Source organism: Podarcis tiliguerta (assembly GCF_965153285.1).
Source record: "Podarcis tiliguerta genome assembly, chromosome: 10".
Taxonomy (NCBI): Eukaryota; Metazoa; Chordata; class Lepidosauria; order Squamata; family Lacertidae; genus Podarcis; species Podarcis tiliguerta.
The window spans coordinates 43,595,026-43,621,239 of NC_139543.1; the positions used below are offsets into that span (position 1 = coordinate 43,595,026).

Genomic DNA, 26,214 nt, shown 5'->3' on the forward strand with positions numbered 1-26,214 from the left:
ATGGTACTGTATTATACAAGTCATAGCATTTTTTATATTATTAATTATTAACCCCCGTCACTCTAAGGTCCCAGGGTGGGTTGCAGTATTAAAAACATTATTAAAAACAAATCAAACCAACAGTTTAGGGAAAAGAGCAGGGGTAGAGTCTACTGCTCCCATCATCACTGGCCATACAATCTGGGACTGATGAGATTATCTAGGCCTTTTTAATAGGAAGATGCTTGTCTGGAAAAGGGGCCTCAGAAGCCTGAGGTAGAAAAAGATTCCATGACTCAGAAGGCAGCTGTAACTGATAATTTCCCATCATTCGCAGAAGAGGAACAATTAGAATGAATTATGAAGAACAAATGGTCAGGGGTCCCTTTACCTATGAAGAGCAAATACATGCAAATGCAACATGGCAGTGCAGAACTTGGGATGTTTTAGCTCTGAATTTGTTGCATGCCCACAGACATGTGGAATAACCCAAAGCCTTAGAACCTAAGGCTTAGACTAAGGGAGCTGAAGCTCCAATCTCATCATATCCTTCGTAAAATATTCCCGATGCACATAAGATGCCACAGTGGAGGAATACAGTGCTCTTCTAGCCAATATAAAAATGGTACGAAAGCTGTGTAAAGAGCTACATAGTGGCCCAAGTAGATTGAGTGAAGCAGAAAGATTATGGCTGACCAGGAGATGAATGTAATATTAGCAATAAATTTGTCACAACTATGACGGCTTTTAAAACCCCAGCTAGGTAGAATATCAACTCATTTCTTACAATACATTACCATTAGGTGGCACTAGCAGGTGCCTGTTCTTAGTTCTTCAGACCTTTAACATACAGTCGTACCTCGGGTTAAGTACTTAATTCGTTCCGGAGGTCCGTTCTTAACCTGAAACTGTTCTTAACCTGAAGCACCACTTTAGCTAATGGGGCCTCCTGCTGCTACCGTGCCGCCGGAGCATGATTTCTGTTCTCACCCTGAAGCAAAGTTCTTAACCCGAGTTACTGTTTCTGGGTTAGCGGAGTCTTTAACCTGAAGCGTATGTAACCCAAGGTACCACTGTACTGGGCCTTAAACTAGAGGTTACACACGTTTGCATGGGAACATACTTTATTCCTTCTTTTAATAAGGAAAAGTAGCTTCAGAAGGCAATGATTCTCAGTGGACAAGGAGTGTGGGTGGCTGGCACGCCATCTATGGGGAGCTGAGGCCCCCCCAAAAAATTCAATGAGGGGGCCGGGTCCCCTCAATATTCCACAGTCAGGCCCCATTGGGCCCTCCCACAGCTGCAACGGGCTTTGTTGGGCCCTCCCATGGCTGCAACTAGGCCCCATCAGGCCTTTTGGAGGGTGCACCAGGCCCCATTGGGCCTCCCACCATGTGACATCACATGCACCACACACATGATGTCACACACGTGCACTGGGCTCCCCCCAATGTTGGGCCGAACCCAGCACACCTGGTGGGTGGTTAAATCTTTCCACAGATGCCCTTTTCCTACTGCCACAACACCCTCCAGCCTACTATCTGTTTACACCAGAAGTAGCTAATGTGTGAACCCCTGACTCACGTTGGGCTACAACTCACATCATCCCTGACATGCTAGCTGGAGCTAATGGGAGTTTAACAAGCTTTGGAGGGCCAAAAGTTTCCCATCCCACTGCACGGCTGATTCCATTTCTGTCCTCCTTGTAGGCAAGAGACTAGAAGGACTGGTCCCTCAAATGATTTAATCTAATCAAACTAAATTTACCCACTTCCTCTCCTGATGTACATACTTTAGGCAGACAGAACTGAACATCACCTGCATATTGATGTTCTCTCTCAGTGGCTTCATATAGATTTTTAAATAGCACAGAATCTTTGTGAGGCCCACAGCAAAATGCTATGCAGCTCCCCAGAACTGCCTTTTGGTACCAGACACAAATGGAAACAGAAACACTGCACCATTGTGCCTCCTACTGCTAATTCATATGGCTACTTCAGGAGGATACAATGATAAATGAAATCTAAACCCACTGAGAATTTCAGCAGAATCAACAATTGCATTCCCTCTGTCTCTCTCCCTGAATACGGATATCAGGAAAACCAGACCTGAAACCTGGTTGAAATAGGTCTAAAATCAGTTTCCTCCAAGAGTCCTAGAATCATATATGGTCAACACCCAAAAAGGGGGGTATTAGTGACCATAATTTGTGATAATTATTAACTTCCTGAAGGTTAGAGAGGTTTTTTTAAAGGAATGGTGGGGCTGCTGCTTCCTTCAAGCGGTATTAGCTTGTGTTGTTGCTTTTCCTCTGAATCCCAAAGCTCATTTCCACTGCCACTGGCATTTGTATTGCCTAAAGTTAGCTTCTCCCAGATAATATCAGCCCATATTATGATCTCTGGTCTCAGCAGGAGGTGCAAATCAAATATCAAACTCACCTCTCAGCTTCTGCTCTCTCTTGAACATCAGAGAATTATGGTTGTGATCAAAGGCAGGACGAAAAGCATATCGCCTTCATACATCCTTGCACAAGTTCAGCCTTGGTAAAGGTGGAAAAATGGGTGTGCATTTCTCTCTCCTAGGTTACAGAGGAGCAAAGGGATCCTGACTTTCTCACTAAGCGGCTGTATAGTGTTGACGCATTCAGAATCACCTGGGACTGTGGCTGGCTTTTTGCCAAGCTCAGCTTCATTAAGGAGCAACAGCAAATATCCACAGAGAGAGTTATAATGGCCATGCTGCACTCTTTCCATATTTAGTAACTCTGAACTTGGTTCCTTAGTGCTCAGCCTTCGTTTCTCAGATAGCTGTCAGAGTGAGATTCCTTAGGCAAAAAATAAAATAAAAAGTTCTGTGGGGGAAAATACGGGTATCCCACAAACTTTCAGCACCCATAACAAAGTACAGTTCCTAGGATTATTTGAGGGAAGCCAAAATTGTTAAAGTGGTATCACAGTACATATGGCCTGGCAATAAAAATAGAATAAGAGTAAAGAGCTAACAATTTGCTGCCCTCTCATGGAACTCAAGGTCTGCTGCTTAAAATAGATGGTTCACAATGCCTAGTGGTCCAGTTTTGCCTATGGCCCATACTTGTTTTTTTTAAATCTCTTATTTATTCAAATTTGGTATTTTCTTAACACACATAAAAAGGTAAAGGTAAAGGTACCCCTGCCCGTACAGGCCAGTCTTGACAGACTCTAGGGTTGTGCGCCCATCTCACTTAAGAGGCCAGGGGCCAGCGCTGTCCGCAGACACTTCCGGGTCACGTGGCCAGCGTGACAAGCTGCATCTGGCGAGCCAGAGCCGCACACGGAAACGCCGTTTACCTTCTGGAGACGGTTTCCTGATGAAGTGCTATCATTAGATCTTTGAACTGAAATGTCTGATTAATTTTGAACTTTTAGTAATTATGTTCCTGCACCCACACATGGGATGCCTTTGCGCTATAATCATTCTAAGAACTTCCCACTTGCAGCACTGCAGGCTGAGTGGCTGCCTTTGGTCAGGCCACCAGTTTGAAGCAAGTCAAGCCTCAATTCCCTTCTGTAAAATAAATGGGAAAGATAAAACTGAGCTTAGCCAATCTAGTATTTTTTAAAAAACAAAAACATACAGGGCAGCACTAAAAGGTATGTAGCAGAAACAGATAAAGGGGGACTTATTTTTATTTATTTCATAAAACTGATATATTGCTTGATTGTAGAAAACCTCAAAGCAGTTAATTATACCTCACCATAATTTCAAGGAGTTACCGCAGCTGCCTTCTAAAGCAAAATATTTTGCCAGGTCTGGGAGAAGGATGAATACATTATAATAATGCCTGCATTGAGCAAGGCTAGCACTCGTGACAAGTGTTTTGTTTGAGCAATTTGTTGCCACATCTCCAGCACATAATCTTTGATTTATCATTTGCATCCAAATGCGATGATTGATGGCTTTAGGCTCATCCCAGCATTCAGGACAAATGAACAAATGTAATCATGCCATACAGCTTTCAGTCATAGACAGTTGACTTCATTGTTATCTGAGAGAGCAAACTGTCATATCTTTCCTATGATTTCACCAGTTCTATCAGCATGAGTTAAGTATTATTGCAAACAATATGCCCAGCCCTGAAGGCAAGAAGCATTTCAACATCATTTTGGTTAGATTTCTATACCTCTATTTGAAATTGTCTGGACCTACTTCAGTTTGGTAGCTTTCAGATTGCTCTATATCAGTCTACCTGTTTCCCCCTCAGTATTTAGATGTTAGTGCAGATTGGAATGCTATTCTAAAATACTAGAATTTTGGGAGTTTTGCTCTCCATCCCTGTGGTATATTGTTATGGGTTTGCAGTGGGTGGGGGATGATCCCCTAAAATTCCTGGGTGCCATGTTCTCCCCATAATTTCTGAAATTAGTAAATGTGGGGTTTGATCAATGGATTTAGCAACGCCTAAAAAATAAGTCAGGACAGAGTGCCTGGCATCCACGGGGTCACGAAGAGTTGGACACGACTAAACGACTAAACAAAACAACAACAACAAATAAATCAAGCCAACTTCCTCAGGAGATTGGCTGAGAGAGGTGCCATCAAAGAACAAAACAGGTGGTGGGAAAGTCATTACCTTGACAAAAGGCACCCAGCGGTGTGTTAATTAGCAAAAGACAATAGCAGAGTTGGGAGGGGAGGTTGCCAGAGTTACAGGGGGCATGTTGTCACCACAGGAAAAAGTGCCCCTTTTGCATGAGACTCGGGTTACCTTTTAGCAAGGGTTTTGGTCAAGCTTCCTCAACCTCGGCCCTCCAGATATTTTGAGACTTCAGTTCCCATCATCCCTGACCACTGGCCCTGTTAGCTAGGGATCATGGGAGTTGTAGGCCAAAAACATCTGGAGGGCCGAGGTTGAGGAAGCCTGGTTTTGGTGAACTAGAAGGGTGGGGCCGGATGCCATGCAAGCTGACGGACAATCTGTGTGGCGGAGACATAGATACGGCATTCTGGCTGCTTTTGAATCCAAAGTTGTACTGCTGTGGGGAGCAAGCCCCTCTTATGTGATGCGCAGAACCCTTTCTCCATCCAGACTCAGGTGTAAATATGTGTAAAGAAACCATATTTCAAAAAGAGACTACAGTCTACACTGTGCCTCATTTTTCCCAAAGGAAACACAAACCTTGGTTAAGTGTCAAAACCCCTGGAATCTCATACTGCTTGGCAGAGATTGGGGTGGCTGGTAAAAATATATCGTCTGATACTTTGAGCAAAGAACCAGTTGAATGAAGATTCAACCGGCCAACACGTGTACATGGACTAAAGGAGGCCCGTTTGTCCTTTGCTTCAGGCAGCAAAATGTTCAGGGCCAGCTCTGATCATGTCCCTAATTGCATCAGGGTGAAATATTAGTGTGAAACCTTGCAGCAGCCACCTAAGATGACTAATGCAATAAATAAACAAAGGGAAGGTGCTGTTTGTTACTGCATGACAATGCTAAAGTAAGTAGCATTAATGTGGAAGTTGACAGTTCTTATCAAATATGGGTGGATGGGTGGATAGGATAAAGGTCATGTACAGATGTGGAAAACTGATATAAATACATGGTTTATAATGTAAACAGGATTGAGGAAAGACTACAAGAAACTTTCAGTTTACTTGCATTATACAGTGGTACCTCGGGTTAAGTATTTAATTTGTTCTGGAGGTTCGTTCTTAACCTGAAACTGTTCTTAACCTGAAGCACCACTTTAGCTAATGGGGCCTCCTGGTGCTGCCGCACCGCCGGAGTACGATTTCTGTTCTCATCGTGAAGCAAAGTTCTTAACCCGAGGTACTATTTCTGGGTTAGCAGAGTCTGTAACCTGAAGCCTCTGTAACCTGAAGCGTATGTAACCCGAGGTACCACTGTAGATCCTATTCCTGCCCTTGACAATATTGTACCTCTTTACTGAGACTTTCTGAACATAGCAAAAGTAGCCTCTGTCTAGTGCAACTGAATCAAAAGGTATATAAAACACTTTATTGCAACCTGAGGCATTACTGCTTCATTAACTCCAACTTCTTTTCAATGCCTGGTGAAGACATCACTATTCTAACAGGCATTTAAGTGATAATGCCATTATGATCTTTGCGGCTATTTTAATTAAAATGTTGGTGCTGTGAGGGGAGATATTATTTATGTTATAAAATTTTAGTTTTGCTGTTACTGATTTTAATGTTACCTTTGTTTGAATTGTATTACATGGGTTGTTGTTTTTTCCACTGTGTGAGTCAGTTTGGGACTTTTTTGGGGAGAAGGGGCTAGGCAACCAAGAAATAAAATATATACTTTTTTAAAATTCACAAGCTTTAGTATTTCCAGAATAACAAAGAAGAGGCTAGTAGAGTAAGTGGAACTGGGATTGGTAGGAGTTGTAGCCCAAAAATCTGGAGAGCACAGTGTTGGAGGAGAAGGCTGCCATAGACTTGATTCTTATACTGTATTCCTGTCTCTAATTTCCCATTTACAGCTCACTTGCTCTGACCTACTGCAGTTTTTCTGACATCCTTTTGTCTACCTGGTACGTATGGAGTTTCACATACAACATTATTAGTACTATTAGTAGTAGTAGTAGTAGTAGTAGTAGTAGTACAGTGGTACCTCGGGTTAAGTACTTAATTCGTTCCGGAGGTCCGTACTTAACCTGAAACTGTTCTTAACCTGAAGCACCTGAAGGAGCCCCCTGCTGCCGCCACGCCACCGGAGCCCGATTTCTGTTCTCATCCTGAAGCAAAGTTCTTAACCTGAAGCACTATTTCTGGGTTAGCTGAGTCTGTAACCTGAAGCGTATGTAACCCGAGGTACCACTGTACTACTACTTGTATTTTTATATCCCGCCTTTTCCCCTGACAGGGACTCCAGGCGGCTTACTGCTGAAAACATTGAATTCCTCGTGGAAGTGTTTTTGTTCTGTGTTCCGCGTCGGTTTCTTCTCCTTGCTAAAACGTGATGGCGGGAAAACCAAGACGACTATGGCAACACATTAAGAGAAATACCGCGGGCGTCCCTGAAGCCGCCGCCGCCGCCGCCGCCGCCGCCGGAGGGGAACGGCGGGAATCTTTGCCTGGCTCTGCGTCCTTTTCCTCGGGAAGAACGAGGCAAGCCCAGCCGAAGGAGCCGCGCCGAGGTCCCGCCGAGCGAGCCAGCCAGCCAGCCTGCGCTTGGCGCCGAGGCCCCTCCGCCCCCCGGCGGGTGTACGTGTTGCCAGGCCGGTTTACACGAGTCACATGGGCGGCCCTTCGCGCCGCAGTTGGGTCGCCTTCGGGCCGCCGCCTCCCTCCCGCCTCCTTCCCGCCTCCCTGCCAACTGCAGCCTTGTCCCTGCGAAGGAGCCGCGGCCGCCGCCGAGGAGGGAGGGAGGGAGGGAAGGAGTCCGGCGGCTGCAATGGCTGCCACCGGGAGCCGGGAGCGGATCCTGTGCCTCTTCGACGTGGATGGGACCCTCACCCCGCCTCGCCAGGTAGTGGATCCCCCTCCACCCTGATCTCTCCCCCCTGCTTCGACGGCGCGCCCGGGTCGCCCTTGGGCGATCTTTGGAATGAATGGAGACCCCACGCCGGAGTCGCGCCTTTCCTGCGCCCAGATGACTGGGCGGCTGCGGTCGGGTTCTGGCGCTAGAGCTGCTGTCTGGATCGGAATCCGGACCCAGCTCGCCCAAGCCGGGCAGAGGGGAAGGCAAGAGCGACGCTCCTCCTCGCCCCCCCCCCCTTCTTCTCCTTCCTGCAACCGGTTACGAAAGAGTTCAACCGCGGGCCAAGAGGTCCGTCAGGATGCAGGCGGGCTGCCGGGTCAGGTCTGGGCTTCGCTGCGGGGCATCTCCGCTAGACGGTTACGTAAGAATGGTGCGCATTGGACCGGACCGCCGACATGCATCTGCAATATTGCAGCACTTAACGGCGCGATCCTCTGCGGGTCTCTTCGGAAGGAAGTCTCGCTGTGTTCGGTGGGGTTTGCTTCCTAGCAAGAGTGTCGGAGCGAGGACAGCAGTCTTAGCGCAGCTGGACAGGCTGGGAGCAAGTTTTGAGCAAGCATAGGCTTGAGCTATTGGTTTCCACAAACTGGTCAGCTAGGTGCAAACTCTAGGAAGCTCACAAAGCAAGGCTATCTGAATGGGACTATCTGATTACTTCTTGGTCCTAGGATCTGGAACCTGGAGGCAGGGATGCCAACAGGATTTCCTGGGTCCTGTATGCTGTATGTGGGTTAGGTCCTTGCATTGGCAAGAACTGCTGCTTAATCGCAGTGGCATAGCATAATCGCAGTGCCATAACAGGGGCAATTGCCCTGGATGCAAAATTCTTAGGGGTGCGAAATTTCATAAGAAAAAGAAAGAAAGCAAGTAGCAGTATTAGTAGTAAAAAAGAAAAAAAGGCAGATTCTTCTCCTCCATCCAGTGTCAGACTGGCAGCAACAATAGCAAGCTTCTCCTATTTTTTCCCCCTGATGCTCTGGGAGGCTCCCTTTCCAAGTCCTATATCCACTTTTCTTCCTCTGGTTACTTAACAAAAGTGATTAAAAGACTTTAGCAACAGCTGTTTATTTTCCTAATAGTGTTGACTCCACAGTTTGCTTTCTAACTTTTTGACTAATTTTCTAAAAAAACAAAAGCTAAGAGTTTTGGGTCCCTGCTGGCTTGGAGCCCAGTACATATGTTCAGACTATAGTTGCACACAAGTGCAGGAAAAAGCCTTAGCAGTTAATTATGTCCAATGTAGAGACTAGTCTTCAGTTTTAAGCCTTTCCACCTCCTCAAACTGCAAGGTGGTTGTGTCAGGCAATTATATTTAATCAACTTTCATTGTTACTGTTCTTTGGAAGGGTAAAAAAAAAATTAAAAGAAAGCCACCTCAAAGTATTAACCACTGGGCTGGGTCCAAAGTACTGCACATGGAAGTAAAAGAGCTGCTAGTGTTGTTCCAAGAACACATGTGCAATGCCAGATTGGTGGGTGGAATAGCAGTCCTTAAGCTTCTCTTATGCAACCTCTTGCCTATGTGTCAGATTGATTCATGTCTGTTTCACAAGATTCTAGCTCAAAGGGTAAAGTAGCACTTCCTTGAGCAGAAGACACTTTCAACACATCAAATAAAAAGATTTGATGCATTCCATTAAATTTTCAGCAAAATAATGCATTAAACTGCACTGATATGCCCAAATTTGCTGAACTGAGCTGAGAGAACGTGTCACATTTTGGTCCAATGTGTATAGAAACAAGCTGCAAAACTCATCCACTGCAAAAAATTGAAGGTGTCTAAATCTCAGGCCCCCTTTGAGCTTGAGGCTCAGGCCAAATGACCCTCCTGGCATCATCCCCTCCACCTCTGATTGTTCCCGGAGGCACCAAATTTAGTATTTATGGAGTCCAGGACCAGGTGGGCTGTGATTGGCATTGCACATACACAAGAAAGCAAGCTTAACACTTTTTGGAAATTGGGAGATGGGTGGTTGAGGTGCTAAGTTCATGGGATGTTCCTGACCTACAGGACATCTCAAAGGAGGGCTCAGATTGCATGTACGCCAAGGTTCAGGAAGGACCTAACTGGTCCACTTGGACAGCTAAAGAAATTGTGTGGGGTGGTACTGTATCACAACCACCTGGAAGTTCCACAGGATTCACCTGATGCTGCACATTGCAGGGAAATACTGATAATATCAGGCAAGCGGTCAGTCAAAGAAGCTTGCCATTATTAATATTCTCATTGGAGAACTAATAAGCTCTCAAGGCAACTCCAGAGCACAGTTAGACAGCTGTTGCCACTAACCATTCATGAATATATGATGCTATAACCACTGTCAGCCCAAACCTTTGGCTGCCTAGAGTGCAAATGGTGCCTTACCCACTAAGGATAAACCTGTTACCCTCCAGATGTTGTTTGACTCAAACTCCATTCATCCCTGATCACTGGCTACAACATCTGGAGAGCCACAGGTCCCCGAACGCTGCTTTAAGTCTTGCTGCAGCTTTGGGACATCAGTTGCTGCCTTCATCTGTTCCTTCATAATGCTGCTTGAAGAAGGTCCCTACATTCTGCTGCATGGCAAAGCCTTGGCTGTGTCTATTCACTTCACCCTTTGAATTTATTTTTAGATTCACTGGGTGATAAAATCCTAGTGGGGGAAAAACCAAGGAGACAACCTAAATATTATTTGCCTTGTGATCACAATGTTGATTTACTCAGATACTAGTCTTATCTCTCTTGGAGGGGCATAGGGCATGTCCAGAAGTGTTGGATTTGGCGCACTACAGGCGGTTTGCTTCGCTGTGGATGAGAGAGCATGTCCAAGCAACTCTGAAGAGTTGGCAGAGTGGCTTCCTTTGCATGCAGATCATGTGAGCTCCCATTGCTCTGTTGACGATGCCTTTGCATTAGACCAGCCTGTCCCTTCAGTGTTTGGTTGTTCATTTAACCATCTAATATTTTAATTGTGGCAGGGTGCTGGTGCCGTGTGGATTTTGCAAAGTAAGGTGCAGATGGTGTTTTTTTAAAGTCTGCTACTGCCGTAGCTAAACTCATTTGCAAAACATGCTAGATGAAAAAACGTGCTTGTGTGTGTGTGTGTGTGTGTGTGTGTGTGTGTGTGTGATTTAAATTGACTCTTGTAGGTTGCTGAAGAATATATGGTTTTGTTCCCAACAGCTAGAGGTTGGATCACTAGGAGGTTCCTTGCTTTTTTGCTTTGAAGTGATGGGTGAATTTTCACCAGTGTAAATAAAAGTTACAGTTCAGTTCACAAGTGCTTCTGATGATAGACAGTGGCAGGGCTGGCTCCAGGTTTGAGAGGGGACTGTGGGCAAAAGTGTCCTTTGGCAGGCCCCCTCCTCTTGTCAGTGGGTCCTGGTGGGCTTATCTGCCTATTTTGCCAATGCTTCAAGTAGCAGTGGGCAACTGTATCTAGCAACATTTCCCACAGTGCCTCCTAGGTCTGGGGCATTGTGGGAACTTAAAAAGATGGCTGTATCCAACCACCTGGAACTCAGTGCCAGATCAGAAGAGAGGGCAAGGCAGGGCAGGAATCAACAGTGGACCTTGTTGTGGTGCTGGGGCCCTGGCAACTGTCCAAGGATGCCAGCTGCTGAGATGCTAGCCCTTTACAATGAAAATACAACTGTTCCTTTTGACAAATAACAGAGAAATCTCAATTGTTTGTGGGTGGTGAGATGGGGTATGGCAAACTTCAATATGTGTTTGGAGTCAGATCTAAATTGTCACATTATTTTTAACATACACTACAGTTTCCACTCCAGCTAAATCTTTTTTAAAATCACGTATTAAAGAATTAATTGTGAAACCACTTTAACCATTCAGTTAATATTTTTAGTTACAGGAGTGGGAATTGTAGTTTATCAACATCTGGAAGTCCTGAGGTTCCCCAGACCTGCTTTATGATATCAAAGCCCAACAAGGAAGAAAAAGAATAGAGTATTCAGTCTCTCCGTTTTGCTGATTGTTCAGCTTTGCAGTGCAAGAGCCTTCCACTTCTATGGCATAAATCCACCAGCTCTCCTGGCATTTCTCTGTTGTTCCAGGTTACAAATGCTCATTCTGCTGCAATGAGTTTATTAATCCCTAGGCAGCCTTCTGCAATATGACGCCGTCCAGATGTTTGGCACTACAACTTCCCATTGCCCCACCCAGTGCTGATCAGATGGGAGTTGCAGTGCACAACATCTGGAGGACGACACCAGGTTGGAGAAGGCTGCTCTAAGGCAACACAGGTCTCCCAGTAGTTTTTGTTTCCTGCCGGCATGCCAATAACTACCACTCTTTCTCCTTTTCCCTCCAGAAAATTAAGCCTGAAGTAGACGGGTTTCTTCAAGAGCTGCGTACGAGAGTGTTAATTGGGGTAGTGGGTGGCTCAGACTACTCCAAGATAGCTGAGCAGCTGGGAGAAGGAGATGAAGGTGAGCAAGACACACTTCTGCTCTCTAGGTGCTTTTGTTTAATGGAAGCATAGCCAATGACCTGCTGCAAAATCAAGCAATCGTAGCAGTCATATTGGTGGGCAAATTGACACACGCAGAGGAAAGCACATGGTGTGGCTGCTGTGGACTGCACCATTTCAGACTGCAGGGGTGGGGATCATGTGACTCCATGCACCTCCATCCTTTTTCAAGGCAAGCTAGTGCGGGGAGAGGTTTGGGCCTAAACCTCACCCAAACAGGCCCCGTCTGAAGAGTTCTGTTTTATATGCAGAGGCATTCAAATGTGTGATTCTCTACCACTCTGAAGTGGTACAGCCTGGGAAGGACTATCCATGGGCTGTTTCTGCATATTGGAATCAAACCCAAGGCAGTTGTGGCATTTCTGTGCTACTGTAACATAACTTTACTGCAGATCCACAAAGCCAAACTCAGTATTGGAAGGTTCCAAATAGGCCTTGGAAGCCCAGCATGTTCTCCTGTGGCTTCAGACTGGTGGGAAGTGGAATCAGCTTTGGCCTTCGAAAGTGGATTAACTGGCCTCCAGAGCCACATGGACAGACACCTGTAGCTTCTCTCTATCCTACTCCCAATATCTGCAGCATTACCCAGTGCACTTTCAGTTCAGGATTCCCAAGACATCTCATTATATCCCAGATCTATAAGGGGTGGATTTAAATTGGCCCAATGCAGTTTCGGCATCCTCTTGATCAGGTCCAACAAGAGCTGTGTGCCTGACTTATTCCAATGCAGGTACATCACGAGGGAAGACAGATGAAGGTCCCAGCAGAGAAAGCAGGAACAGCAGCACAGCAAAGAGGGAGGTACTGAGGTGATGGGGAAAGGCGGAGATGGGGACAGAGCCAAGGGCATCATGGGATATTTGTTTGGTACAGACATAGAAACAGGGACCCAGAAAACTGCAGGCACTTGCAATGCAGTGTCGTGTGGAATAGAAGCAGCTTCCAGAGAAGCAGAGAAGGAACCCACCTGTTGTATTTATATTGCAAACGGTCAATCCTATCTGGCCTGCAATAATCCTCATAGGGTTGGAGGGAATCCTACAGTAAATGGCATCATGAGTTCATTCACAGCCCATGTTTCCAGACTTAGCTTGTGGGGTCCCTCTGAGCTCATGGTCCTCAATGCAAGACTTTCATCCATTCGCATAAGTAAAGCAGAACGGTTGTTCCATGCCTTTGCATTCCCCTCCATTGCCCCTTCCCCCAGTAACAAAGAATAATATCAGATTCTAAAACCTTCCTTCTAGACTAGAGATAACCTAATGTTCCCTTAAACGGCAAGTGAACTGCTGATTCAGCATTGGCCTTTTTATCACTGCTGGGAAAGGCCAGTGTGAAATAACCTGTAGCTGCAGATCTGTGCACATTTGCTTGCAAGTAAGCTTCATTGAGCACAGAGACACGTGCTTCTGAGTAAACAAGCTCAGGGTTGCACTCAGAGTTACTGAGACGTCGTTCCAAATGGAAAAGTGGGGGAGGCCAGACAAAGAGAACATGGGCAGGCACAATTCAGCTTTGTTGCTGTGTCTGTCAGATGATTGAGTTCTCACTCAGCAACACCTTCATCTGTAAAATGGGAGCATCACTGCCGGCATTCATGAGCATCACTATTTTCAGGGCACCTCAGATCAAACTTTGCTGAAGTGTCAGAATAAAGCCACAGAGACCCTGCGATTCGGCATCCACTTTTCCCTTGCAGCCCCTATCCATCTGACTGATTGATATTTCTCTCTCACCTTCATTTCCCTTCCTTCACTTCTTCTCCTCAACATCCTTTTTGCCCCTACAAATCTATTCCCCACAGTTATCGACAAGTTTGATTACGTCTTTGCAGAAAATGGCACCGTGCAGTACAAGAATGGGCAACTGGTCTCCAAGCAGGTAGGCCCCGCCGCTTTGTGCTCTGCCGCCAAGGCTGCAAATTTCCTCCTCCTCTCGCCCTCCTCTGCCAGATCTCTCAGAGAGAAATGATGGTATCCGTACCCTCTCATTTTATCTGGCTCCATACAGTTATCTGATAAGTCAGTATTTTATTGAGGAAGGATTTCCCTCTCCCCGCTCCAAAAAAGGAGGAAAAACTTTGAAGTAATACTTTAACAATTTTAATTCATGAAGTAATATGCCCAACATCTTTCTGGCATCTTCAGGGGCACTCAGAAATGACAACAATAATCTTAACATAAAGATATACATGTTATATTAAATATGTAAGGTATTTGTATGGGTATTATTTATAAGGATATTAATATTCCGTGCTTTTCATATATATTACATATAGTATAACTTAGGGCTATGGAGTCCCCGATGTTTTAGTCCCTGAGAGGACACAGTATCTCCTCACAGGAGCAACTGGATAATCTGTTGCTCCTAGCTCTTCCCACAGCAGGAAGGCCCCTCCCCAGGCCTTAGATAAATGCATGTAGTCTTGGAAGGGACCCCAAAGGTCATCCAGTCCAACCCCCTGCAATGCAGGAATGCGGACATCTAATCCTTGTTGTGATTTCTTTTAGTGTATAGTGATATGTCAAAAACATGTTGAGCATATTACAGCACAAATTAAAATTCTCAAGCAGCATTTTGAATCTTCACTTCCTTTTTTCCTGGATTTCCTGGTCCTTTTGGTTTTGCCCCTCTCCTTTCATTTTTGTTCCATTCAACATATAATAAAACAACCTGTTTTGATGTTCACAATGTGGTGGATTTGGTAAGAGAATTGCACTCTGTTGCCTTTGGCTTTTTTTTTGACAGGCTATCCAGAACCACCTTGGGGAAGAACTTCTGCAGGATCTGATCAACTTCTGCCTCAACTACATGGCACTTCTAAAGCTGCCCAAGAAACGGTAATGGTCCTTCCTTATTCCAGGGCATGCAGACTCTGGCTTGTCCCCTTAAGGAAGTCTCCCAGTCCCATTGTTCAGGAAGTGCCCCAACTTCTCCAGAGAGACTTTTTAGGACAAGCTTCGAGCTTGGGGAGGAGCTTTCCTTCCTTAACTTATCAAAGGATTCAGGTCTCTCTTTTTATTTTCCAGATACTATGTGAGTATTTAGAACCCAAAGTTGATAATCCAGCCCACCCAACTAAAACAAAGAACCTTAATCTTCAAATAATATCCAGCAGAAACCTTCCCACTGTTTTATTGAATACCTGAAAGGGAAATGTTCCATAATTTCTTTCAGCACTTGATTTCATTGCATAACTGTTCTTAGAGTTGGGTAACATGTTAGGAAGAAATCCCTTCCTTTCTGGAGTTTAAACTCATTGCCCTGTATTCACTGTACTGTCTAACTAGTTGCTATTGTTTCCCCACTTTTTCCAATATCCTTCTATATATTTTTAAGGAGTCAGTGTTTAGAACAAAAGGAAAGCAACTCTGATTTAACTTAGCCTTCACAGATGTTGCGTCTTTTGAGTACCACTTTCTTAAAAAACAGGTTAACTTCGACTCAGTTTATGTTATTTTGCTACACTATAATGCTGTGCCCAACAATGCAAACATACTGCGTACGTTGTCCATGGGAATTTTGCATCCTGAATAAATGAAACATTAAAGAGTGGTATTCTAGGCATTTACTTCTAATAGCTCCAGCTCTTGTAGGGGGGGAAATCACCCTGGAAAAAGTAAGATGCGATAGGTAAGGGCCATGAGGAATCTATGATGAGCTCTCTTAGGAAAAGTTGCATGCCACACACCATAAGCAAGGTAGAGGTCCCTCTTCTTGCGATTAGTTTGACCTTGTGTTGTATCACGGCGGGAAGATTCTGCTTGACCATGTTAAAGAAATCATGAGACTGTGCAACAGAACTGTCCTTTTTTTACAATCACATACTCAAGTTTCTCCTTCTCTTCTCCCCTTTAAAAAAAAAATAATTCTCAGGGGGACGTTTATTGAATTTCGCAATGGAATGTTGAACATCTCTCCTATTGGTCGAAGCTGCACTTTGGAAGAACGAATAGAATTTTCAGAACTGGACAAGGTAAATAATGAACATTAGGCTCCAAATGTATTTGTGGCACACTGGAGCCTGTTAGAACCCCAGGGTGTTGTGTTGTGTGTGTGTGTTTTCTAAGTATTAACCCTGTTGCTAGGGTACCTTGCCTATAAGCTGGAGCTAAACAGGAATATTATTCTGACTGGTCACAGTTCTTGAAAGAAATTGCAAGGCACAAGCACAAAATACTGTGTTTCATGGGGGAAAGTGGGATCTGACAAGGATCAAAGTAATTGAGGGGGATGTTTCCTTATCCCTCTTCAGTCCTCTCTCACTTGTTTTCTATTCATCTCCTTTACAGAAAGAGAGGATTCGAGAGAAGTTTGTAGCTGCCCTGCAGAGGGAGTTTGCTGGCAAAGGCCTGCGGTTTTCCCGAGGTGAGAGTTTTCTTAGTCCTCTCTGTGATTTGGGAGGAATGGATAGGAAAAACAATTGATTTTGTATTCAAGAAGAATATGCATATAATCTTTTTTGGCTGTGTTGTGCTTTTGTGCACACAAGTTCATTATTCTTGTGCTACAAACTAACAATAAAAAAGATATTTTTTTTAAGTGACTTTGGGGGCTTGGTACAATTAGTTTTGGGGTCTTAGAAAAACAAAATACCTAGCATGGTTTATGTTTAAAAAACTGGGTAAGTGCTTTGATACAGGACTTAAAAGAGGTTTCCCTGTGGTGATCCCTGTCCGCAATGAGTTTCTTTTCCATACTATTCTAAAACCCTCAAACTTTTTAGACATAACCCCCATTTAATTGAGTGAAACATACTTCCAAGTTAGTGTTCTTGGAAGGACTGCTGTTTTAACTGAGGGATCACTTTCTTTGCCAAGAATTGCCAGCATCAGAGCATGGTCTGTGGCTAGCAGCGCTCTGCCTAATATTCCAGTGGTCTGGCAGCAATGCACTGTTTTGAGTGCAACCCTATCGATTTGTTAGCCCTCTGTGCTCCTGCCCCCCCATCCCAAGTATGTGTGCCCCCTTCACTGCCACCCCCTGACCTCTACGCATTCAGCAGCAGACTGAAGGGGGAAATAGCTGTACTCATAAACCTGAAATTGTGGGCCTAATCATTAGTACATCCTTCATGTAGCTAACATTTGACTAGGAGTACAGTGCAGGCAATAGTGGGCTCTTTGTCCCTTACTAGGGGGCTGGCAGGTGGCCATATTTCCTTTATTTGTGGTGGGGGCAGTTGCTATTGGAGCTGTTGCCACCAGCATGCCAGAATAATTTATCTGGAATACAGCTGTAGCACTGCCAAACTGACAGCAAATGAGGTCTCATGGCAAAAGTCCTTTGCTCTGTCCTGCAGTGATCCAATCTGCATTTTACATTCGCCCCACAGTTAACAGACTCTCCTTTCCCTGCCCAGCCGTACTTAGAAGATAAGAACACTTTAGAATAGGGTTCCCTGCCAGCCCTCCAGCCAAAAAGCTTGAGAGCCACCCTTCCCCCTTATAGATATTTTTTTCTGAGAAGTCATTAGCTCCTGCTCCTCACACTTCCCCAGCCAACTGTTTCTTGTTTGTGCCTTTGGCTGATGGGGCCTTGCTGACGCCATTCCGCCCCATTGCCATAGAAACGGCAGCTACTGAATTAATGTGTCAGAGAAGCAGGCAGGCTGGCAGCCATGGTGCATGGCCATCTATCACGGAACAATCTATTCTACAAAAGCCATTTGCACCTGAGGGGAGATCTTTTTCCTGCAAGCCTCCATCTTCAGTCTGTTTCCCTTAATTCCATCACACTTTCCCCCTCTGGCAGGTGGGATGATCAGCTTTGACGTCTTCCCTGAGGGCTGGGACAAGCGCTATTGCCTCGATATCCTTGAGGATGAGAGATTCGACACCATCCATTTCTTTGGGAATGAGACAAGTCCAGTAAGTAAATCTGACCAAAGCCCTGTTCTTTGACAAGGGGCCAAGTCCTGTGTGGGATCGAGGAAGATAAAGCTGTCCATATCTAAACTTGCAGGCTCTCCGCAGGGCTACATTGCATTAAAATAACCAGCAGACTCCCACTTCCACTGTGGCTCAACTGTGTCTTTTCCACAATGTTTAAAGGGCATTTGCGTATTTCAAAACATTTGGTAAATAAACCTGGGGACCATGGCTGAAAGCCTGTTTTCAGATGTTCAAATGCCCTTTGGGTGTTTCAGAAAAGACACAACTGATCTGTGATGGTAGCATTTGCTGTAAGGTTTGAAGTGGCTCTCAGTCGCGTTTCCCAGCCTTACAAGTTGGTACCTGGACTGCATGAAAGCATGTATAAACTAACAGTGCCCTCTTCTGGTGACTGGAAAATGCAAAGACATCTGTTAAGGTGCCATTTCATTTCAACATCTCTAAAGGGATTTGTCTGCACAGAAGCTTTGTGAGGAAGGAGAAAAAGAAGTGGGCAACTTTTGTATCACATGAACACATGAACACAATGAATCTTACTGTGCAGACAGTGCAGAAGGTTGGTGGTTCAAATCCCCGTGACGGGGTGCGCTCCCGTTGCTCTGTCCCAGCTCCTGCCAACCTAGCATTTCGAAAGCACACCAGTGCATGTAGATAAATAGGTTCCGCTGTGGCGGGAAGGTAAACGGCATTTCCATGCACTCTGGTTTCCGTCACGGTGTTCCATTGCACCAGAAATTGTTTAGTCATGCTGGCCACATGACCTGGAAAGCTGTCTGTGGACAAACACCCAGCTCCTTTGGCCTGAAAGCAAAATGAGTGCTGCACCCCATAGTCATCCCATAATCGTCCAGGGGTCTTTTACCTTTTACCTTTACCTTACACAGCTTTAAAAAAAACACTCTGAAAATGCTCTGAAGAAAACCATTTTAAAGCTCACAATGGAAAAATTCATAGGGAACTATTTTAGCTCATCAGCGCCATCTGGTGTCACAATGTTGGAACAGTGCAAGTAGATAAATAGGTACCGCTGTGGCGGGAAGGTAAACAGCGTTTCTGTGCACACTCTGGTTTCCGTCACGATGTTCCGTTGTGCCAGAAGCGGTTTAGTCATGATGGCCACATGACCTGGAAAGCTGTCTGTGGACAAACACCAGCTCCCTCAGCCTGAAAACGAGATGAGCGCCGCACCCCATAGTTGCCTTTGACTGGACTTAACTGTCCAGGGGTCCCTTATCTTTACCTTTACCTGTCTGCACAGAAGCTTTGCAAGGAAGGAGAAAAGAAAGTGGGCAACTTTTGTCTCACATGCTCATCATGAATCTTACCGTGCAGACAACGCAGCCCACTATTCAGCCCTTGCGTAATTGCTGTCAGGTGCATTGTGGTCACATTCTGATTATCTGGTGTGGGTGCTCTGCAGAGATTGGATTCACCAGTTAAGCACACCCAACCCTCTTTTTTTAAAAAAAAAAACAAAACAAAAAACCCTACACATGGATACACTTATATAAAACATGCCTGCAATAGTGTGGTTCATTGGCTCTCCTCCCTCCCTGTCAGCATCTGTCAGCATGTGAGGTCATGACTACTGATGCATGACAGGGGGACTCAAATCAATACCATGAGCAGCAGCATCACTTCAGATTAGGTTTTACATGAAGCCAGGTCCCACAAGAAATACTTTAATTGACAAATTCTAGGGTACGCAGTCCCTTGGGTATGCAGAAACCACCTTCTGATCCGACAGGCACCACACAACCCAAGTTCAGGATTAGAAGGGAGCAGGAGTGGGGGGAAGATATTCTTTCCAGGGCTCAATAAATACAGTGCTTTCCAGAAGCAGTGATTTTTGTGTCTCGCTGCCCACCTCTGCATTATTTTCAATTCCTTGCCAGTTTCAGATGGCTTGAGCCTCCTGGCAAGGGTGATAATCCTGAGACTCTCCAGATGTTGCTGAATTCCAGCTCTCATTGGCCCCAGTTGTCCAGTGGCCGATGGTCACAGGCGATGAGGATTGTAGTGCAAAAATATCTAGTCCATCGTTGCATTTTCACCGTGGCCAATCCGATGTCTAAGGGAAGTGGGGCCTGAGCGCAACAGCATTCTGCTGACTTGTGATTCCCAGCAACTGGTATAAAGCTATCCATTTTTGGGTGAAGGTGCGGCACATATGCCTTGAAGTAAATAAATAAATCTGAGGTCTGGCAGGGGGACTCATATTCTGCCTTAATGGGGGGTGGAAATTGGATGGTGGTGATGATTATTTATACCCTGCCCATCTAGCTGGGTTTCCCCAGCCACTCTGGGCGGCTCCCAACAGAATATTAAAACACGATAAAACATCAAACATTAAAAACTTCCCTATACAGGGCTGCCTTCAGATGTCTTCTAAAAGTACGATAGTTGTTTATTTCCTTCACATCTGATGGGACGGCATTCCACAGGGTGGACACCACTACTGAGAAGGCCCTCTGCCTGGTTCCCTGCAGCCTCACTTCTCGCAGTGAGGGAAACCACCAGAAGGCCTTTGGCGCTGGACCTCAGAGTCTGAGTTGAACGATGGGGGTGGAGACGCTCCTTCAGGTATACTGGGCCGGGGCCTTTTAGGGCTTTAAAGGTCAGCACCAACACTTTGAATTGTGCTCGGAAACGAGTCTGTGTTTTTCAAGTATAGTAAGGCTGCAACTTACAGAGGGAATACACCTAAAGCCAAAATTGTGTATAGTCCAAAAACATTGGGTTTAATGGCAGGTGGGATTGCCAAAGTCTTTTTTCCTGGACACCCACTCCCTTTCTGCCCCCTTTTTATTCATTGAGCTTGAACGTGCACATGTTAAATGCGCCCAGGTTGTGGGCTTACGGTATTGTATACTTGCCTGCTCATTTTAACCACCACGTCCAGCATCCTAATTCTAAGCACCCAATAGTGAAGATTCTTCTTATCCTTAGGGTGGGAATGATTATGAAATCTATGACGACCCTCGCACGGTGGGGCACAGCATCCAGTCTCCGCAAGACACAGTCCGGAGGTGCCGGGAGATCTTCTTTCCAGAGACAGTGAATGAATCTTGACTCGTGGTGCCCCTGCTGCTCTCGATCACTCGGATGAGACCCTCACTCACCTTAGGAAAGCACCTTTTGGATCCTTTCAGGACTTGCTGAGGCCCAAGGTCAAAATGCACTTTGGAAATGGGAGCTGGAGTGTCAGAAAGGGAGGGAGATGATGAAAGCTGTTCATCAGTTGTGCCCTCATCTTGCTACTGGGGAGCTGCAGAACCCCAGTTGCCATATCCTCATCCCCACCAAACGAGGTAAATTGTTGTTGTTTATGTTTAAAGTGAAACCTGTATTCTAGTTAAGGCTTTTTTCCTGTCTTATTTGGAAGCTAATAATCACTCTTCCCCACAGATTCGCCCAAATGAACCTATTTTTGAGATGATGACTATAATGATTGAAATAATTTATATACCACCTTCCATTTCTAGAAGAAATGCCAAGGCGATATTTTTGAGATGAATCTCAGAAAGACACTAAAGTTATATTTAAAAGGGAGCAGGGCCTGTAGTGTTACAAGTACAAGACCTGTCAAATATTTTCATATTCTTGAGCCATCAATGTGGTTGGCAAATTATTTTTTGAGAGACTTTTTAATGTGCAAAAGGAGAGCGTAAACTGAACGATAAATAATGGCCCCTCCTAGCAGTAGTAATGTTTTGTTTTGTTTTTTAGACATTGACACATGGCTATTGTGCCAGACTGTGGGCTTGGATATGCACTTCACACCCATTGAAAACAACGCAGTATGGATGCTGGCATCCACACTGAGATGCACATCTCATTTATGCCTGTGCTTCCTGATCTGGCAAGTGATACCTGTACAGAAACTTTCTGCTGCATGCAGATCTCCATCGCTCGATCAGGCTGAACAACAGTGCTGAATTGTGCATCTTTAAACAGATTTCAGCTATGTTAGTTGGATGACCTTTCAGCAATGTTAGGGACTGTGCTGTTGTAAAGGACTTTGTAACAAAGGCAACATGTTCATTTGGCCCCCGAAGTAAAGAGTATAAAAGACAAGTGGGGCCTTCAACAAAATGTTGCAGTGTGGAGAGTTCCTGTTCAGTGCCCTCCCCCCGGATATTCCATTCCACCCTCAGAAAGCATTCTGTGGCCCCTGAGCACCTTCAGGCTTCAGCAGTTATTTTGGGTGGTGGTTGTTTTCCTTAAATATCCTCTGTTCTTCTTGAGCTCTTCCCAAACCTGCAGCTATCTCCCTCTTCTGTATATGTGGTGTTTTGTCTACATAAACAATGGCACTCGCACTGAAAATAGGGAGAATGATGGTTTGAACATAGGGCAACAGAAGGACCAAGTTCTAATGCATTCACACATTCATAAATCCAGATGAATTAAACCAGGTTTATGAACGAGGAAATGTTTACAGCTGTAGCTTTAATATCATTCCTGATTAGTCATCAGATTGCGATGTAGATTTCCTTCTAGACTTGTCTGATTAAGAATCTAAAGTTCAGATTTACTAAATGTTTGAATGTGAAATTAGCTATAAACTACTGAGACTAGCCAAACTGTAGCAAACATTGCTACTGTTTATTGTTTCCGTAAGCATATATTCTATTTTAAATTACCTTCAGTGTAGACAGAGCAGCAGCCTTCGTTACTGTAGTCTCCAAACCCTAGATTTTTATATTTAATACAGAAATATTTTCTTTAGTTTCCAGGGGGTAATGGTGTTAGTCTACTGCAGCAAAAACAAAGAGACTAAAGATTTGCCTGTTTCTGCCTTTAGATAAAAATAGGGATAAGAGGAATGGTTAAATGCAAAAGGTTCTTCCTCTGGTTAGTGACTTCCCATGAGATACTGTCAGAGTACAATTATATATGCTAGGGCTGGGCAATATATCAATATATTGTCCAAAACCCGTATGAAGGCCATATGGTGATATCAGTTTCATAAATCACAAATCATGGTGTGTGTTCGGACTGGACGATATATCATCCCAAACTGGTTTGAAGTCCATTTCATGGTATCGGGTTCATAATTTTTGACCTGGCAAAATATCATAAATCATAATGTATGTATGTATGTTGCTATGCAAAAATCACGATGTTAACTCTTGTCGGCTGAGCTCTTCTCTGCCTCCTGCAGGGAGCAGCAAATCACAAGAGCAGTCGCTGGCAAAAATCACAATGCAGGAAAAACTGTGAAGCCAACCAACGCCTCTACATAGCTCCATCTTTATTTCAGACGTTGTGATATATTGGTATATCACGATGTTTAGCAGTGGCTATATCACGATGTTGAAAACCAGATTATTGCCCAGCCCTAATATATGCATTCTACATACTGTGCCACACTAAGATTGAGTTGCTTCATGCTGCTTACTTTTCATTAAACAAACAAACAAAAACAACCCCAGTTCCTAGCTCTCATGGTTTCATGCACAGTGTTGTGAATTTGGAAGCAAAGCCTTCCAAGCAGTAAAAGAACACAGAACCGGATGCTATGACTCAACTTTCCTTTGTATCTGTTAAGTTCCCCCTCTGGTCATTGTCTTGTCTGACCTTTGTATCCTATTCCCTTCTACACTTGTCCTCATCATTCTTTCACCCCAGTCAAAAAATATCTCAATATTTTCCAATAAGCCAACAATGTATTTCACTCGGAGCCAGTTATGGGTTGATAATTTGCATATTTACAGGTTTATACTGATGAAAATGAACATTGTTTTTGTCAGTGCCAATAGATCAAGGGTACAGAAGCTGTGACTTGACTATAATTCCCATCACCAATGACCACTTCAGCTTTGGACACTGGGAGTCCAGCAGTATCTCAAGGGGAAGAGGTTCTTTCATCCATGCAGGACACCCAGTCCATAGCACATTTGAGCAGGGCGTAAGGAGGACACAGGTAGAGTGTATGTGCCCTTAAAACAACAGGTAAATAAATTCAGGATACCTGCTGTCCTACAAGGCTGTCCCCTCCAAGATTCCTGAAAGAAGGAAAGCACAACAAACTTTAATAGAGAAAGGGCACGACCCTTTTATTATGTACTCCTCAGTAGAAGATAGCCGTCTACACTCCATAGGTCTCAGAAATGGTGTCTGTACTCTCACCCTCTGCCTCAAGGCAGGCCGCGGGCTTTGTATGGCACAGCAGATCAGAACTTGTACAGTTTAACTGAAACTCCAGGGGGAAAAGTGACAGCTGTAGTAGTCAGGGCAGGGCAGCCTCTTATGAGTAGATTTAATAGGCTGCCCTATTCCCTCCTCTACTCAGTGGAACATGGAGCTCTCCAAAGTGAATGTTCATATTACGTAGCTCATACCATCATCATCTGTAATGAATGCTTCCAGCTACTTTCATATGAACATGAACGCAAGGTTTGTTTATATACAACACACTGGTGTAGGACCGTAGCTTGCTACCTGCATGAATGGATATTTGAAAATAAAGGGTAGCGAGGAGGGGATTTATCTTAGGTGATTGTCACTGCCATTCGCAAACTGGTGCCCTCCAGGACTGACAGCCTTGCAGCTACTGAAGTCAAATGTAGCTGATTGGCACTGCAGTCTAAACCAGAAGACACCAGGCTGGAGAAGTCGGGTTTGAAAAGTTGCATCAATGATGTTTTCACCTAGTACTGTGTCTTCATGTCTGCATCTTCACTTGTACCTGGTTTAATTCCTGGGCTGCTGTGTTTCTGTTCTGAAGAGATTACTCCTCCTTTCCCCTCTAAGCCACCGCCTCTTTTCAGCAGGAGATATCTGAATGACTTTCACAGGAAGGAACTGATTCCGACACAGAGCGACTGGGTTTTTTTAGAATGGACCAAAAAAAAAGCAATGTTCAGTTAATGAGAAATGTATCCTTATTTAAATTTTATGTGAAAACCAGATGTCTATTACTGACCAGTTTGTGGGTTTTTGTTCACAGGCAGCTGTTTTATATATATACTAGAAATATATATATATATGCTTTTTAATGCATCACAAACAGGCAGCTGAGCTCCTATACCCAGGCTTCTATGCTTTGTAGTTCAATATTGTAACTTAATGTGGAACTAAATAATAATAATAATGAAGGCACAGGAAATCAATACTATTTGTTTTTGTTATTTCTGGGTAATTTGCATGTGCTCAAATTCAAACAGACAAAAAGCACAAAGATTAACAACTTGGTAGCTTATTTTGACTGACCACCTACAGTATCTGTGAAGGTCAGATTTCCCTCACAGAGCCTTCTCTAGCCTGGATTATGTTGGACTTCAGTCAACCCCAATCCTTATGGCCAATTGCCAAGGATAATGATATTGTAGTCTAAAACATCTAGAGGTCACCAGCTTGGGGGAAGCTGCCCTAACACTTCCACATAAAAGCTTGTGATGGGAGGGAGAGAAACACATTTGCCTGAAACTTTGAAAAGCTGCTGTCATTCAGAACAGCCCATCCCGTGCTAGATGATTACATGTATGGCTGTTGTCCCCGTAAAGCATTATAGATGCCTTAGACCAGGCTTCCTCAACCTCGGCCCTCCAGATGTTTTGAGACTACAATTCCCATTATCTCTGACCACTGTTCCTGCTAGCTAGGGATCATGGGAGTTGTAGGCCAAAAACATCTGGAGGGCAGAGTTTGAGGAAGCCTGCCTTAGACCATATTGACACCATACATTTAAAGCGCTGCTACCACTTTAAAGAGCCACAGCTTCCCCCAAAGAATTATGGGAGCTTCAGTTTGCCAAGGGTGCTGAGAGTGTTGGGAGGCCCATCTTCCCCATAAAATTCCCAGAGTTCCTTTGGAGAGGGATTGTGGCACTACAGCTTCCAGAACTCTTTGGGGGAAGCGGTGAATGTTTCAAGTGATATTGTGCTTTGCATGTATGGTGTGAATGTGGCCTAACTGCAGGAGGGGCAAGTGCACACATGCTGCCCTCCAACACTAGAGTTTCTGCTTGAGCAGGGAGGTCTGCAAAGGGATCGTGGGAACCCTACACAAATGGGGCTCCCAATTACAAGGAGGCTTGTGAGTGCCTTTAGTGGAGTGTAGTTACAATCCCAATTAGATCTTCCACCTAACAGGAGGTGGTCAGCCACGGAACAGCCTCCTACATGCTTAGACATCAGTGCCTGAAGGACTTTAGATGAGAGGTGAGTCCTTACATCTTTCCTAAGGTGCCATTTGGGCAGAGTATATGGCCCATGCTGATCAGTCTTTCCACCTGTCTTGAACAGAGCAATCAGACACCTGAAGACTAGCCACCCAATTCCCTAGATCCAGATTTTGTGACGTCATTCTGGTATTATCTCCTGTACCAAAGAACCGCCCTATAAAGGAAAAACGCAAAAACAGGAGAGAC

At 44.7% G+C, this 26,214-nt stretch overlaps 2 protein-coding genes across 2 annotated transcripts in view; one reads left to right on the plus strand and one right to left on the minus strand.

Annotated features, from left to right (window-relative positions):
• The window catches only part of XRCC6 (X-ray repair cross complementing 6), a 29,690-nt gene extending 27,131 nt beyond the window's left edge, over positions 1-2,559 (minus strand). The window contains exon 1 of the mRNA XM_083400387.1: positions 2,421-2,559. The gene's annotated coding sequence lies outside the window, so the exon portion shown is untranslated. The remainder of the gene's footprint in view (positions 1-2,420) is intronic.
• Positions 2,560-5,951: 3,392 nt separating this feature from the next.
• Positions 5,952-24,955, plus strand: PMM1 (phosphomannomutase 1). Its single transcript, XM_083400391.1, has 9 exons — positions 5,952-6,521; positions 6,854-7,459; positions 11,785-11,902; positions 13,748-13,824; positions 14,692-14,783; positions 15,820-15,919; positions 16,236-16,311; positions 17,698-17,813; positions 20,787-24,955. The coding sequence occupies exons 2-9, from the start codon at positions 6,950-6,952 to the stop codon at positions 20,907-20,909; spliced, it is 1,212 nt and encodes a 403-aa protein (XP_083256517.1). The 5' UTR covers positions 5,952-6,521; positions 6,854-6,949; the 3' UTR covers positions 20,910-24,955.
• The last annotated feature ends 1,259 nt before the right edge of the window (positions 24,956-26,214 follow it).

Excerpts from the sequence above, each read along its gene's own strand:
- PMM1 (XM_083400391.1), top strand. The coding sequence starts at position 6,950 with ATGGCGGGAAAACCAAGACGACTATGGCAACACATTAAGAGAAATACC. Across the intron at positions 13,825-14,691 it reads GGCAACTGGTCTCCAAGCAG|GCTATCCAGAACCACCTTGG; the intron begins GTAGGCCCCGCC and ends TTTTTTTGACAG. Across the intron at positions 17,814-20,786 it reads TTGGGAATGAGACAAGTCCA|GGTGGGAATGATTATGAAAT; the intron begins GTAAGTAAATCT and ends TCTTATCCTTAG.